Source organism: Jaculus jaculus, chromosome 9 (genome assembly GCF_020740685.1).
Source record: "Jaculus jaculus isolate mJacJac1 chromosome 9, mJacJac1.mat.Y.cur, whole genome shotgun sequence".
Taxonomy (NCBI): domain Eukaryota; kingdom Metazoa; phylum Chordata; class Mammalia; order Rodentia; family Dipodidae; genus Jaculus; species Jaculus jaculus.
The window spans coordinates 53,088,187-53,105,331 of NC_059110.1; the positions used below are offsets into that span (position 1 = coordinate 53,088,187).

The 17,145-nt window shown below is 40.3% G+C and overlaps 1 protein-coding gene across 1 annotated transcript; it reads right to left on the reverse strand.

Moving 5' to 3' along the window:
- Window positions 1-14,850: 14,850 nt before the first annotated feature.
- LOC101596183 (SOSS complex subunit B2-like) lies at window positions 14,851-15,474 on the reverse strand. Its single transcript, XM_045159509.1, has one exon. The coding sequence runs from the start codon at window positions 15,472-15,474 to the stop codon at window positions 14,851-14,853; it is 624 nt and encodes a 207-aa protein (XP_045015444.1).
- Between the last annotated feature and the right edge of the window lie 1,671 nt (window positions 15,475-17,145).

Here is a 17,145-nt window from a genome sequence, read left to right on the forward strand (position 1 = left end):
ATCCATGCAGTGACATCTTCTCTAGCCATGTAGCTCGAAATATAAGACTTTTAAAAAACTCCTGAATCTATTGGGGGACATTTATTCAAACTACCACATAATGGGACATATATGTGGTGGTTTGATTCAGGTGTTCCCCATAAACTTAGGTGTTCTGAATGCTAGGTTCCTAGCTGATGGAGATTTGAGATTTAATGCCTTATGGAGGCAGTGTATGTTTGGGGCAGGCTTATGGGTATTATAGCTAATTTCCCCATGCCAGTGTTTGGCACCCTCTCCTGTTGCTATGGTTCACCTTATATTGGCCAGAGGGTGATGTCCACTCTCTGCTCATGTTGTCGATTTCCCTGAATGAACTGGTGTGAGCAGAGGGATATTGCACAGAAAAAAATGAAAAATGAAATCTTTGTGCCTAAATTGCTGCCCATTCACCTGCAAATTGTTTGAGAGGTGACAACCTTTCAGATTGGGCCAGCTGACCTTCACTGGAGCAACAGGAAGAATGTAGACTCTTTTGAAGGGGCCTGAGTTCTCAGAGAGTGTCTTCAAAGTCTGCTTTATTCTTCCCTGGATTTATAAATTGGCACCCTACCTGTTATTGTGGAGTATGTGAAATGCAAGAAAGAGAGGGTCATTGAGTTTGTAAAATGGTCTTGTGTTTTGGAAACATCCATGGGCAGTTTGAAGCAGGTGTGGTGGTGGATGCCTGCATGGAGACCCAATGGGACCATGAGGATGAGCTGTGGATTACAGTGGAGACCCAGTGGAGATGGTGGGACCATGAGATGGCTGCTAAAGAAAGTTTCCAACCTGGATGAAGTTTTCCAGGACTGTGAGTTGGAGGGGTGGTATTGGAATGCCAGAGACTTGTTGCTGGTCAGAATTATTGAACTTGGAGATTTGTCACTGGCTAGAGTTTTGGATTTGAAGCTATAGAGTTTGATGTTTGCCTTGGTTGTTTTAAATCTTGTATTGGTTGAATATTTCTTTGCTATGCCCAGTGCCATCTTTTGCAGTGTGAATATGTACTCTGTGCCATTATGTTTTTTCTTGAGGACTTTTTGGTATTATGGCTCAGTTAAAAGATCTTGGAGGGCTGGAGAGATGGCTTAGCAGTTAAGCACTTGGCTGTGAAGCCTAAGGACCCTGGTTTGAGGCTTGATTCCTCAGGACCCATTTTAGCCAGATGCACCTAGGGGTGTATACTTCTGGAGTTCGTTTGCAGTGTCTGCAGGCCCTGGCACACCAATACTCTCCTCTCTCTCTCTCTCTCCCTCTTTCTCTCTCTGTCTGTTGCTCTCAAATAAATAAATAAATAAATAAATAAATAAATAAATAAATAAATAAATAAATAAAAAAGACGTTGGGCTATGGGGATTTTTGAACATCATTGGGATTGATTAAAAACTATGGGGACTTTTAAGTTTGACTGAATGCATTGTATTTTACATCATGTGTGGATATCAGTTTATGAAGCCCAGGGATGTGTGGTGGTTTGATTCATGTGTCCCCCATGAACTTAGGCTTTCTGGCTGCTAGGTTCCCCAGCTGATGGTAATTGAAATTAACTCCACCTGCAGGCAGTGTATTGTTGGGGCTTATGGGTATTATAGCTAGTTTCCCCATGCCAATGTTTGACACACTCTCCTGTTGCTTTGGTCCACCTTATATTGGCCAGGGGGTGATGTCCACCCTCTGCTCATGTCATTGTTTTCCCTGTCATTGTGGAGCTTCCCCCTTGAGCCTGTAAGCCAAAATAAACCTCTTTTTCCCACAAGCTGCTCTTGGTTGGGTGATTTCTACCAGCTACGTGAACTTGAGTGCAACAACATATTATTCTAGAAATAGGAAGACTGGGATTGGAGACCTGTCAAAAATTCAAAACAAAATAAACTCCCAAGCTCAACCTAGCTTAAGCATTCAATGGAATTTCTTGGCTTTATATTTTAGAAGACTATGAGATTAGAGTTCTAAAGTATAAATATTGTCACATCATCAGTTTTTACTCCATGCCTTGTTCCTTATCATTTCTGGTTTGATTTCATTCTCATATAGGTCTATGTCATAATGTCCACAATGGCCCTTTGCAGCTCCAGGCTTGTGAGATTGTTTGGTAACAAAATACTAATGCTGTCTTTATGCCCCCTTTCTCTCTCCCTTTTTCTCTTAGTTCCCTTTTCTCTGGAGACCCCTGAGTAATACAACCATGTTTTACATGACATTTCAAGTGCACGAATGGTGACAATCTGTCTATACTTGCAAAACAGCAGGGAGGCTAGTGTGGTGGCAGAAAAAAAGAAAAACCAGCCAGAGAGGGAATGGAAGAGGTAGGACATGTTCCACTCCTTATTGCCTTTGGTGCTTTAACTGAGATAGAGAAGAACAGAGACTTTTCTCCAGGGAAATAAAGTATCTGACTTAATTTTAAGAAGATCAGAATTTGTTGACTCATTGGATATGAAGATACAGAGAACAATAAAACAAGTGGGTCTAATGAAGAGCTAGCCTTCAAGTGTGAAGGCTGTGAAAAGAGTGTGTTTAGAGGATTAAGGGTGCTTGAAACAACATTGTGTATAACAGTATGCTAAGCATCTCACCTGTATTAACTCATTTAATTTTCACACCAATTTATCAGGTATATACTACTATTCTCATTTTCTTTCTTTTTTTATTTTTGTTTGAATTTAGTTTATTTATGTGTCTGTGTATGGGTACACTAATGTCTCTTGCCACTAAAACCAAACACCAGACTCATAAGCCACTTTGTGAGTGCTGGGAAATTGTACTCTGATTAATAGACTTTGAAGCAAGCACTTTTAAATGCTGAACCATTTCCCCAGGAATGTTATTCTCATTTTAAAATGAATAAATAGAATCACATAGGTTAATGAATAGGTCCAAAGTCACACTGATTATGAGACATGTAGCTATATTTTATTTTACTATTTAGTCAATTTTTTAAAAAAGTATTCTATTTATTTATTGGAGAGAGAGAGATATACAGAAGCAGGGAGAGAGAGAGAGAGAGAGAGAGAGAGAAAGAGAGAGAGAGAGAGAGAGAGAGAGAGAGAGAGAGAGAGAGAGAGAACAAACATGAGAGAGCACACACCAGGGCCTCCAGCCACTGCAAATGAATTCCAGATGCATGTGCCCCCTTGTGCATCTGGCTTACATGGTTCCTGGGGAGTCAAACCTGGGTCATTTGGTTTTGCAGGCAAGTACCTTAACCACTAAGCCATCTCTCCAGCCCAAATTTTATTTTATTGACAACTTCCATAATTGTAGACAATAAGCCAAGGTAATTCCTGCCATCCTCCTATGTGCCCCTTTAGAACTCCACTCTCTGTCAACAGGCATAGGGAGAAGCAGGCATAGGAGGCAACAGGCATAGGGAGAAAGAGGCAGATAAAGAGAGAGAATGGGCACACCAGAGCCTCCAGCCACTGCAAATGAACTCCAGATGCTTGAACCCCCTTGTGCATCTGGTTAACGTGGGTCCTGGTGAATTGAGCCTGGAAGGCTTCACAGGCAAGTGCTTAACTGCTAAGCCATCTCTCCAGCCCTCTCTCTTTCCTTTTGATGTCATGATCTTTTCCTCTTATTATAATGGTCTTGTGTAGGTGTGTCAGGCACTTTAATATCATGGATATCCAGGCCATTTTGTGTGTGAAGGAACACTTGTGAGGAGTCCTACCCTTCCTTTATATTCTTTCAGTCACCTCTTCCCTAATGGGCCCTGAGCCTTGAAAGGTGTGATAGAGATATTTCAGTGCTGGACTCTGTCATTCTTCTTAGCTCCATGGTGCCTTCTGAGTCATCCTAAGGTCATTGCCATCTGAAAAGAGAAGGTTCTCTAACAAAAAGTGAGAGCAGCATTAATACATGGGTATGAACATTAAGAGGAGTTTTTACTGGGTTGTTTGATGAACATAGTATATACATTTAGGTAGATACCAGCAGATGTTACACCCCTAGGGTTCATGACCTCCCCTGTTGTAGGTTTTCAGTATCAGAGATGTATTCCTTCCCATGAAGCAGGCCTCCAGTCCAATGAGCGACCAGTTGGTTTGCCCCACAAAGGACATGCCACTATTGCACCCATTGGCTCATTTGGCCTGGCTGGCCAAATTTAAGGCTTGCAGTCTCCAGTGTTGTGTATCTCCACTGGTGATTTCTCTTTCTCCTATTGAACTGCAAGCAGCATAGCTTTTTCTAGCTTTCTGTCAGCTGGTCTACATGGAGAAGGTTTTCAGCTCCAAATGGGTTTCTCAGTGACCTTGCAGCCCAACTAGGTGGAGTCTTCAGTAATAGAGTCTTACCACCTATTCCTGGTGGAAAAACAAGAGCCTTGGCAATGACCTGTAATGTTTTGGGATATCAGTGACCTCCCTGGCCAACAACTCACTGGAAGATATCCCATCCTTGGCACTGAAAATTTTCTAGTAACAGTCTATGGATTGTGGGTATTCCATTGTCCAAATAAGTAGGTTTTCATATGACTTATTTATATCCTCTTGGATTTTGATTAGCCCTCCCTTCACCTTTCCTTTACTCAATCTCTTCCCATGACCTCATTTAGGCCTTTTCATCCCTATTAATCTGTTCTTCTACTTACATATATACAATACCAGCCTATTCAGTCCCCCTTCCCTTCCTTTCTCTTCCCTTTATATTCCCTTTCTAGCTTACCGGCTTCTGCTACTGAGTTTTATGACTACATACATAGAAGTCCAATCAATTGTAGCTAGGATCCACATATGAGAAAGAATATGTGACATTTGACTTTTTGGGCCTAGGTTATCTCCCTAAGTATAATTCTTTCCAGATCCATCCATTTTCCTGTAAATTTCATAAATTCACTTTTCTTTAATGTGGAGTGGAACTCCATTGTATAAATGTGCCACATGTTCATTATCCACTCTTCAGTTGAGGGACATCTAGGCAGGTTCCATTTCCTAGCTATTGTGAATAGAGTGGCAATAAACATGGTTGAGCAAGTATCTCTAAGGTAGTGAGACAAATCCATAGGATATATGCCTAGGAGTGATATAGCTGGGTCATATGGTAAATATATTTTTAGCTGTCTCAGGAGCCTCCATACTGATTTCCACAATGGCTGGACCAGATTGCATTCCCACCAACACTGTAGGATTCCTCTTTTCCATATCCTCACTAGCATTGATGGTCATTTGTTTTCATGATTTATTTCCATTCAGACAGGAGTGAGATGGAATATTAACAGGTTTTTGTTGTTGTTGTTGTTTGAGCTAGTGTTTCACTCTAGCCCAAGTTGACCTGGAATTCACTCTGTATTCTCAGGGTGGCCTCAAACTCACAGCAATCCACCTACCTCTGCCTCCCAAGTGCTGGGATTAAAGGCATGTGCCACCATGCCCAACTCAGCATAGTTTTAATTTGCATTTCCCTAATGGCTGGAATGTAGAACATTGTTTTAGATGTGTATATGCCATCTATATTTCTTCTTTTGGGAACTCTCTAGTTTCATAGACCAGTTTTTAGTTGGGTTGTTTTATTTGTTATTCTTTTAGTTTTTGGAGTTCTTTGTATAGTTTGGATATTAATCCTTTGTCAGATGTAGCTGGCAAAGATATTCTCCCATTTTCTAAGTTGCCTCTTTACTTTATTCACAGTGTAGTTTGCTATACAGAGGCTTTGTAACTTCATGAGGTCCAAGTGGTTGATCTGTGGTTTTATTTTCTGAGCAACTGGGGTTATATTCAGAAAGTCTTTGCCAACACCAATATGTTGAAGGGTTTCTTCTACATTTTCTTGTAGCAGTTTCAGAGTTTCGTGTTGATATTAAGGTCTTTGATCCCTTTGGACTTACTTTTTTTGCATGGAGAGAGATAGGGATCTATTTTCATCCTTCTACAGATACATATCCAATTTTCCCAGCACCATTTGCTAAAGAGGCTGTATTTTTGGCTTTTTTTTTTTTTTGGTCAAAGATGAGGTGGTTGTAGCTACCTGGATTTGCATCTGGGTCCTCTATTCTGTTTCATTGGTCTATATGTCAGTTTTGTGCCAGTGCCATGCTGGAATTTTTTTGACTATGGCTCTGTAATATAGGGTAAAATTAGGTATGGCAATACAACCATCTTCAAAATTGTTTTAGATACTTAAGGTTTTATGTGCTTCTAAATGAATTTTTGGATTTTTTTCATCTCTATGAAGAAGGTCATTGGAATTTTGATGGGGATTGCATTAAATGTGTAGATTGCTTCTGGTAACATTCACATTTTCATAATGTTGATTAGTCCTATCCAAGAACAAGGGATCTTTCCATTCCCTAATGTCTTCTGCAACTTCTCCATTGAGTGTTTTAAAGTTTTTCTTGTAGACTTCTTTCACTCCCTTTATTAGGTTTATTCCAAGGTGGTTTATTTATTTTTTGAGACAATTGTGAATGGGAGTGATTCTCTGACTTCATCCTTTGTTTGTTATTTGCTTATAGGAAGACTACTGAATTCTGTGTGTTTATTTTGTATCCTGCTACATGGCTATAAGTGTTTGTCAGCTCTAAATGTTTGCTGGTAGAATTTTCAGGGTCCTTTATGTATAGAATCTTATCATCTGTAAATACTGATAATTTGATCTCTTCTTTTCTAAATTGTATCCCCTGTATGTGTGTCTCTTGCCTTATTGCTATGGCTAAGACTTCCAAATCTACATTAAATAAAAGTGGGGGCCAGGGACGCCCTTGTCTTGTTCCTGATTTTAGTAGAAAAGCTTCAAGTTTTTCTCCATTTAGTATTATGTGGCCTGTAGGTTTGTCATAAATAGCCTTTATTATGTTGAGGTATGTTCCTTCTATTCCAAGTTTCTGTAGGACTTTTATCATGGAGGGGTGTTGGATTTTGTCAAATGTTTTTTCTGTATCTAATAAGATGATCATATGATTTTTGTTCTTTAGTACAGTTATATAATTTATTACATTTATCAGTTTGCATATGTTGAACAATTCCTGCATCTCTGGGATAAAGCCTCCTTGGTCAGGGTGGATGGTCTTTTTGATATATTCTTGTATTGTGTTTGCCAATATTTTGTTGCGAACTTTTGCATCTATGTTCATGAGGGAGATTGTTCTGTAATTTTTATTTTTTGTTCTATCTTTGTGTGGTTTTGGTATCAGGGTGATGCTTACTTCATAGAAGGGCTTTGGTAGGATTCCTTCCTTTTCTATTTTATTGAAAAGTTTGAGAAGCATTGATATTAGTTCTTTCATGAAGGACTGGTAAAATTCACCTATGAATCCATGTGGACCTGAACATTTTTTAGTTGGGAGATTTAAAACAATATTTTATGTATTTGAGAAAGAGATACAGAAATAGGCAGAGAGAGAGAGAGAGAGAGAGAGAGAGAGAGAGACAGAGAGAATGGGCATGGCAGGGCCTCCAGCCACTGAAAAAGAAGTCCAGATGTGTGTTCCCCTTTTGCATCTGGCCTACATGGGTCCTGGGGTGTTGAACCTGGGTCCTTTGGCTTTGCAGACAAGTGCCTTAACTGCTAAGCCATCTCTCCAGCCCAGCTGGGAGATTTTTGTTATAATTGCTTGGATCTCCATATTTGTTATAGGTCTGTTTAAATGGTTAGTCTCCTCTTGATTTAATTTTTGTAGGTCATATAAATCAAGGAAATCATACATTTCTTTCATATTTTCAAATTTAGTGGTGTATATGTTCTTACAGTATATCCCTGTGATTTTTAAAATTTCTCTGGTATCTTTTGTGATGGTGCCTTTTTCGTCTCTAAATTTACTAATTTGTGTCTCTTTAGTTTGGTCAGATTTGCTAAGGGTTTTTCAATCTTGTTTATCATTTCAAAGAACCAACTCTTTGTTTCATCAAATGTTTGGATTTTTTAATTTTTGGTTTCTATGTCATTATTTTCTGCCCTAATCTTTTGTATTTCTTCCTGTCTACTGATTTTTGGTTTGCCTTGTTCTTTTTTCCCAAGACATTAAAGTGAAGCATTAAGTTGTTTACTTGTGACCTTTCTTTTTTAAATTTCTTAATATAGTCACTTACAGCTATATATTTCCCTCTTAGAACTGCCTTCATTGTGTTCCTAAGGTTTTGTTATATTATGTTCTCATTATCGCTGATTCTATGAAGTTTTTGATTTCCTTCTTGATTCCTTCATTCATTGACCCATTCATCATTTAGTAGTATATTGTTAAGTTTCCATGATTTTGTGTATGCTCTATAGCTTTTTTTTTGCTGTTGATTTGTAGTTTGATACCAATGTGATCAAATAGAGTACAAGGGATTATTTCAGTTTTCCTGTATTTGTTAAGTTTTGCTTTGTGTCCTAACATATGGTCTATTTTAAAGAATGTTCCATGTGTTGCTCAAAAGAATATGTATTCTGCAGCATTTGGATGAAATGTCCTGTAGATATCTGATAGGCCCACTTGTTTTGTGACCTCATTTAATCCAGATCTATTTCTGTTTATTTTATTTTATTTTTTGCTGGGATTTTCTTGGTGTTACCTGTGACCTTAGTTCTAATAGCATTTTTTTGGGGGGGGGGTTGGTTTTTTGAGGTAGGGTCTCACTCTGGTCCAGGATGACCTGGAATTAACTCTGTAGTCTCAGGGTGGCCTTGAACTCATGGCGATCTTCCTACCTCTGCATCCTGAGTGCTGGGATTAAAGGGGTGCACTACCATGCCAGGCTTTAATAGCATTTTTTATAATTAACAGCTTCCATGATTATAAACAATATCCCATGGTAATTCCCTCCCTCCCTCCCCCCACTTTCCCCTTTGAAACCCCACTCTCCATCATATCCTCTCCCCCTCTCAATCAGTCTCTCTTTTATTTTTATGTCATGATCTTTTCCTCCTATTATGATGGTCTTGTGTAGGTAGTGTGAGGCACTGTGAGGTCATCGATATCCAGGTTATTTTGTGTCTGGAGGAGCACGTTGTAAGGAATCCTACCCTTCCTTTGGCTCGATAAATCAGGAAGCAACAAATGACAAGTCCCAAATACATCTTATTTAAGAGTGGCAAATTGGACCATCCATCAGATTTAACACGTAATTTACCCCTGACATGGAAGGTGAAATTAGCACTTCTGATGCAAGCCTTTATAGGAGGCTTTTGTGATGGGTAATGACCTGGTTTAAGTCCAGTTACCTTTTGGGATGACTTTGATCTCAGCTATGCTACCTGCCCACTTGGGTCCCTCTTTGCTATGCTGTGGGCTCAGATAGGCTGGCTGGTTTGATGGGTTGCTGCTCTAATAGCCTGTGCTGGGTGGTGTGTCGGTGAGTTCCCTTCCCCAGGTCTTTTGTGCTTTCTGGTGCTTGTCCTGGCAGTTGGGGAGGGGAGACTGTGTGTTGTGGCTGAAGTTCTCTTGCTGGTCCTCACAACCCTCTTTCTCAGGAGCTGCTTCACTGTTCCCTGCTATCCTCCCCTTCACATTTCCTGAGTTTGCAAGGAGGCTGGTTTGAGGGGAAAATCCCTTCACTTGGCTTGTCCTGAGCCTGATGGCTGCAGCTGTAGGAACCTAGTGCTGCTGCTGCTGGAGTTACTCCTGCCCACTTCTGTGGTCTCTAGAGGCTCTTGATCTCTCCTACTTCTCTGCTGTGGTTAATAATTTCTTATACACCTTCACTTTTTAGTAGAAGAGTATATTTTGCTGTTTTCTTTTTCTCCGCTAGGCAACTTTGGTATGGTTCCTACACTGGCATCTTAACTGGAAGTTCCCATGTGGTTATATTTTAAACCTGGGGTTATGTCACTCTGTAGCTTGGGTAAGAAATGCAATGTACCACAGACCAACATGAGATGATAATGGCCATGGTAGCCATACTTGCTCATTAAGACTGAGTATTATCAAATTTGATTCTCCCTCTTTTTCCTTAGGCAGATGGATACAGGGAACATCCAAACTATGGGACTGGTTCTCTCTGTGTTAACTTGGGCTGCCATAGCAAAGTACATAAATTGATGGCTTAAACCATAGAAACTGGTTCTATCCTGATCTGGAAGCACAAGATCAAGGTGCAGACAGATTTGTGTTTTCTCTAAGGCTTCTTTCCTCAGCATGTAGATGGTCAGCTTTTCACTGTTTCCTCAGTTGGTTTTTCCTGTGTATAACACATCTGTGATATTTCTGTTTGTCCAAACTTCCTTTTCCTAACAGGACACCATTTGTCAGATTAGTGTTTTAGATCCTATCCTAACAGCCTCTTTTTAGCTTCATCACTTTTGTAGGTTGTTCATGATGGTGAATTTCATGTGTTCACTGTTAACACATGGACTTGTCAGTGAGGGTGTTTCTGGGAAAGATTAAGATTGGAGTGAGTGAACTGAGTAAAGAAGACCCCATCACTAGTGTATGAATGGGCATCAGCCAATGTGTTTAGGTCTTTAATCTCTTATAAAAACAGAGGAAGAAAATTTGCTGTCCATGAGCTATGACATCTATTTCTTGATTTTGAATGATGGTACTCCTGGTTCTTTGCCTTTTAGGCTTGGGCTAAAGTATAACACTGGTTTTTCTGGTTATCCAGTCACCCCTATAAGGACACAGTTCTCATGTCTTTACTCGCTTGAGGAATGAGAAGTTGTCACTCACTTTTGGGGGACCAATTAGCAGCAGTGAGACTTGAGTTTCATGTTGCATCCTTACTTTACTGGAAGACTGGAATTAACTAGATGTGGACCTTCTTTTTGTGCTAATTACTTTGACAATTTAAGCTTTTCGTGTTCATAGGAATTGTGGGGGAAATCCCCACAGTGTCATGCCATCATGGAAGGGTTGAGTTTGAGGTAAGGGGAACAAACAGAAAATAGTAACTACATGATTTCTTCTTAGCCACTATAGAAATTCAGTTTTTTGTTTTGTTTTGTTTTGTTTTGTTCCTTTTTCCTGATGGCTTTTTTTTTTCTGATCCCTCAACAATATGGACATTTTTTTGCCCACACGGTGGCAGTAGAGATATAAACCTGGCCAAGCTCAGAAAGCTCACTGTGGCACTTTAGGAGGTCCTGCAAATGGGCTGCTGGTAACAATTAATTAATAGCATATTAGAAAATTTACTAACAGTGATAATCCACACTAATTTAATTTTAAAAAGTATTTTTAGGGCTAGGTAAGTGGGAGAGAAATGACTAAGTGGAGAAATGAGTGTTTCTCCACTGCTAGAGCCCTGTACAAACTTGTCCAACCACCCAAGGTTCAAATCTAGTGATGATGTCATAAAGTTTTGCTTCATTTCTGATTTAAGTCTCTTCCCAGGCTAATCAAGGCAAATGGTATCTTGGTGTAATAGGGAGGGATGTCCCCCTTTCAGTGTAGTACTAAGAATCTTGTTTTAGGCCCTGTTTGAAATACTATTTTTCTGAAGCTGTTTCTTCCCTTTGGCATTGAGTGGTAAACTTTGCCTTTCAGAGACTGGATTGTAACAAATGCATTCTCTGGGCTAGACTTCCAAGTCCTCTAGCTTTGGCTTTCAATTTGGTGATGCTAGGAGACAAGGTTTGCTGTGCAATCACAGTCTTGGCAAACATCTGTTGGATTATGATCAGAGTGTGAAGTGCAGTGTCCACACATTCAAACCACCTGCAGGATCTGCAGGAGGAGCAGGAGGTGATATTGACTGATGTCAGCAACTGGAGTTAGTTGGTATCTAGGAAAAATTGAATTTGAAAAGGTCTTTTGAAGGGGTCTTTAGGGAGTCACATAGAAGGGATACAAACAACTTGCTAAGGGGAGTTTGGGGCTTGGACGGACCAACAGACGAATTGAGGGCCACAAGGAAGGTGTGTGTGAGGAAGGGAGAAGCCCAGCTAGTGAAAGGCCTAGGGCACTTTCATTGAAAAGTGAAAGGTTAGAACCCAACACCCAGTTGTTTAGACATTCTAGTTCACTCTTTTCATCGTCTCTTGCAAAATTTGGCCAACACATGTCAGAAGTATGTTTTAAATAATTTTTTAAACTTGTTATTGACAACTTCCATAAATATAAACAATATACCATGATCATACTCCCCTCCGCCACCCTCCCTTTTCCCACTGCCAAGTATCCCTTCCAATGAATCCCTTCTTATTTCCATCTAGTGTCTCTTCTATTTTGAAGTCATCAGTTTATTTATTTATTTAATTTTTTATTCATTTTTGTTTATTTATTTGAAAGTGACAGAGAGAGAAGGAGAGAAAGACAGATAGAGAGGAAATGGGCGTGCCAGGGCTTCCAGCCACTGCAAACGAACTCCAGACGCATGCGCCCCCTTGTGCATCTGGCTAACGTGGGTCCTGGGGAAATGAGCCTCGAACCAGGGTCCTTAGGCTTCACAGGCAAGCGCTTAACCGCTAAGCCATCTCTCCAGCCCCAATTTATTATTTTTTTTCTCCTATTATGTAGGTCTTGTGTAGGTAGCATCAGCCACTGTGAGGCCATATTGCATCTGACAGTATTATAAGCATTCCTCACCTTTTTTTGGAGAGTGTGATGGAGATGTTTCATTTAGTACTGAACACTCCATTACCATTTCTCAGTGCTTTTCTGAGTTTTGAGTAACTCCAGTAGTCACTGCCACCTGAAAGGCAAAGCTTCTGTAACCAAAAGTGAGAGTAGCATTAATATATGAGTGTAAACATAAATATATATAGGGGACAGTTTGGTGGGCATAATAAATCTATTTAGCCAGACAACAGTACTAGTTTCTTCCCTGGGGCTTCCCAAGCCATAGTCTTTTGATTAGGTTTTCAGTACCAGACAAGAATTCCCTTTTAACGGAGCATACCTCAAGAGAGTAGTTGGTTTATCCTAAAACAGACATGCCACCATTGCACCAGTTGGTTTAATTTTGCCCAGCATACCAGCTGTACAGCTTACAGGGTCCACTGCTGGTTAAGACCGCTAGTGACTTTTCTCCCCCAATAGGCTTTAATAGTTATTTCCAGCATCATGGCAGCTAGTCAACAGGGAGGGAGGGTTCTAGCTAAGCTCCAGCTTGATTTCTCACTGCCCTGTAGCTTAAGAATGTGGAGTCTTCATCGAAAGGGTTTTATCATCTTGTTCTGATGGGCAACCAAGAGCCCAAAACTAATATTTTGGGGGAATGAGGGGCATCTCTGGCTAACAACTTTCTTGAAGTTATCCCACACTGGGCATTTAAATTTTTCTAATAACAATCTATGGTTTCTGGGCACAATGCTATCCACTTTGACAAGGTACTTATGCCAAACTCTGCTTTTTATAAACATATATTTTTAGTGAATAAAGAAGTTTCCATATGGTTTATTCATAAATCTTAAATTGTTATTAGCTCTCCTCCAACTCCCTCCTTTTCTTCATTCCTTCAGTGTTTTGTTTTTAATTTGCTTGGAACAATGCAGCATACTGGACAGCTCTGACCTTGCAATGTTATGATCAAAAGTCAAAGTTTTCTCCAGGTGGGGCTTATTTCATGGAAAATATTTGAAAGGATAGTGGATGGAATTTTAGTCTCTAGGCAAAGGGGCTACGGTGAATTGGTCAGCTTGTTTTTCCATGTGATTCAAAAAGGTCTCAGCTCTCAGCAGGGGACAAGTATCAGTGATGTGGTTTCAGTGTGGATATAGGAAGAGGCTGTTGGGCAAAATATGGATTATCATGAAGATATTAATGATTTTTTGCATAACAAAAATATCAGATAGTATATTCGTTACTTTCTCACTGTTGTGAACAAATATTAATGAGAAGCAGCTTAAGGAAAGTTTATTCTTGCTTACAGTTTTGAGGTGACACATTCCATTATGATGAGGGAGGCATAGCAGTAGGAACATGAAACAGAGCTGGTCATATCATATAGATGATTAACAGGAAGTAGTGCCAGGCTATAAAACCTTTATGTCTGTTCCCCAGTAACCTACTTCTTCCAGCAAGACTCCAGCTCCTAAAGGTTTTATAACCTTTCCCAACAGCACTGAGTCCCATGATTTGAACACATGATCCTAAAGGAGGCATTTCACATTCAAACCACAGCAGACTGTATCTTGATATAAATTCACTAATTTCTTTTTAAAATTTTTTTCCATTGTATTTTCATTATAAATAATTTTATTTGCAACTCCAGTGGGTTTTCTCTATTTATAAAAGTAATAAGTGATTGATTAAAAAGAAAATAGGCAATGATCGATCTATGGTTTTTTTTAACTCCTTCAAATTACACTTTAATATTTAACACAGCAATTTCAAAAATCAACATTGAAGAACTCGTTTTCAAATTCTCCTTCAATGTTAGTAACAAATGTTAAAAGAATGACCCCAAATGTAACTTTCTTCTAAAAATAACCTGTTACACATTTTACTCTGTAATCTTCATAAGGAAGTCTGTTTTTTGGTAATAAAAGAATGCAGGATGATGATTGAGTCTTTGGGACTCTTAATGGCAGCCACTCAATGAAGTCGGTCATTCCTGGAGTCAAGACACTAAAAAATGTTGTTAGCACTGACAAGTCTGGTTTGGGTGTTACTGCTTCGGGTGGCAATATCTGAATTTAAGACAGAACAACCCCCACTAAATTTTATGTTGAATATTACAAAGTTTACACAGAAGATAGACTCACAGAGGCTATAAAGCTGACATCTTAAGTAACTCACCCTTGAAACGGGTGCAGGTTTTTTTGGATGATATCATTAGCTTTTTGCTCTAAAAATAAATGCCTCCACTTTTCAGTGTTCCCATTCAATAGGATATTTGAGCAGCCTAACAATTTTGCTGTAAAAACTATCCACTTTAACAAAACAAAAATGTAAAAGGAAATCAAGAGACAAACTTTTCACAGTTAACAATAAATAAAAGTGCAGTAAGTGTTCATGTAGTTTAAAAACTACATGTGACTATTTGGCTTAGGTCGTCTTTTAAAGGCTCGCCGAGTATCCCTGCCATTACTCATTGTGGACGGGACTGTTTGATTACTAGCTGCTTCAGGTAGCTGTGGATTGACAGGACACCGGCCCTTGCTTCTACGAGCATATGAAAGATGGTATCCACTTGATTCAGGGCTAGCTTGAACACCATTTCCTACTAGTCCAAGTGTACCTGTATTCTTATTATTTTTCTGTTCATTTTGTGCCCCTTTGTTCTGCTGTCCTCGATAATCTGGGTTAGGCTCGCTGAAATTTGGCACTTCTGAATAAGCCATACAAAATTCTCCAATTTTTTGAAGCTCACTATCCCTTCCAGTATCAAGTGTCAGACATCCTTTCCACATGGAGGCATACCCTAGGGTCAACCGAATAATATCCCCTGTCTGTATAAGAGCTCCGATCTCATCCCACACGGAAATAGTGATGCTGCTCGTTTTGTCTGCTACTTTGCACGATCTCACTTTGTGGCCGTCTTTGGTTTTGGTCACGCGTCCTATCTCCAGCACAATAAAGACGACATTTAAGTTTTTCAGTCCGGCCTTAATATCTTTTATAAAGAGAGGAGGGTCGTTGACCCCGTGCATACTGAGGCAGGTGTGGCTACGGCTGGCGGAGACCGGGTGGGGCTAGGGCGGGCCGGCGAGGGGCCAGGCAGGCTTCCCACCCTCGGGGACCGGGGCGGGGCGGGCGAGCAGGGGCTGGAAGCTGTGACTCGGTGGGGACCTGAAGGCACTGATCCCAAAAAAGACAAAAATAGTAACAATAATGAAACAACTGAAGAAGAAAAGTGCAGAAGAGAAAAACAAATGACTAAAAGAAGGGTTCACTCCGCGACCGGCCGCGCCCGAACGGCAAGGCCAGCGTGCGCAATGTCCCCTCGGGCTGAAGGAGGAAAAAAAGCCGCGCGGGGACGCCGCGCCGAGCCCGCTCACACGCACGCACGCGCGCACGCACACACAGGGTCGCGCCTCGTTCGTCCTGGCTCCGGGACAGAACGAAAGAAGAAAGGAAGGGACGGACAATGACAGCGAACCGGCGACACAACAAGAACTAAGCGCGCAGCCCGGAGCCCCACACGGCGACTCGATTTGTTTGGTTTTTTTAAAAAGATGGAAAAAATACTCCCACCTACTGGGTCTAGCTCTCACATCCTTGTCCCCAACAACTTGGTGTATATTATATGTTGAATTTATTTGATAATCTACTATTTCTATGAACACTTAAAAGGTTTCGACTTAAAAATATTGGCATCCAGGAAACATTTTGGAACTGAATGGTGGCCAACCAACTCTGTTTGGGTGTTGAAAGCTAAACCCAGGGAAGTCCAGAGCAAACAATTATTTCCAGAGTGCATATAGAACTGAAGCCAGAACCTGGGAAGCTGGGGGTTTGCTGGTTTATTCCATTTCTGTCAACTAATAATGGTTTCCTCTTTCCTTTAAGGTGAAACATGAACACTTGGCCTGCAGTTTTCCTTTCTGTAAATTCAGTAAGATGCAGAATTTTAAAGAGTAGAAGATGGATGGAAACAATACCTGCCTTCATATGAGTCATACCTTGATTTCTCTTTACTGATTCAGTATATGACGAGAACTAGAAGGTCATAAGCCCTGCTTCCTAGTGTCCAGGGGGAACATGGACACTTTTTTCAGGGAGTTCTGCATACACAATGTCATGTTGTTTTGTTAAATACTAACTTCAGATGAAGGCTTAATCCCACTGAACAAAAACCACATGAAACTTCTACAGACTACAGGCCACTCTCTTAATGTTATGGTACCTCAGTGGTTCTTGCCTCATCCATGAGGAGGAGCTCTGTCTACAGAATTATCCAGAAGTGAGGAGGAAGAGCTCCATCTCCACGACAGTTGTGGACAGGGCAAGCACAACAAAATGAGGATTAAGAGGGTTGTCTTATAAGGACAACACAGAAGCAGGAAATTCTTGCACCTGCTAGCTTGGTCTTTTTTCTTTCTTTTTTTTTTTTTTTGAGTATCAAACAAACCAGTCTCTCATGTACCAGCTGAACACAGATGCACAGATGCACTTTGGAATCATCTCCAGGCTGTTAAATGAGCAGACTTTCATTATTATTCTTTTACAATATAGAAGAATGACTAAGAATGTGGGTCTTATAATTTCACTCCATCATCACTATTTAGTGACTTGGTGACCATGCATCAGTTCCTGCATTACTTGGGACTTCTGCTGCTTTTCTCAAAATATAACATATCAAGCACATAGAGTGATGATGA

Bases quoted from the DNA above. Each gene is read 5' to 3' on its own strand.
- LOC101596183 (XM_045159509.1), bottom strand. From the start codon at position 15,474: ATGCACGGGGTCAACGACCCTCCTCTCTTTATAAAAGATATTAAGGCC.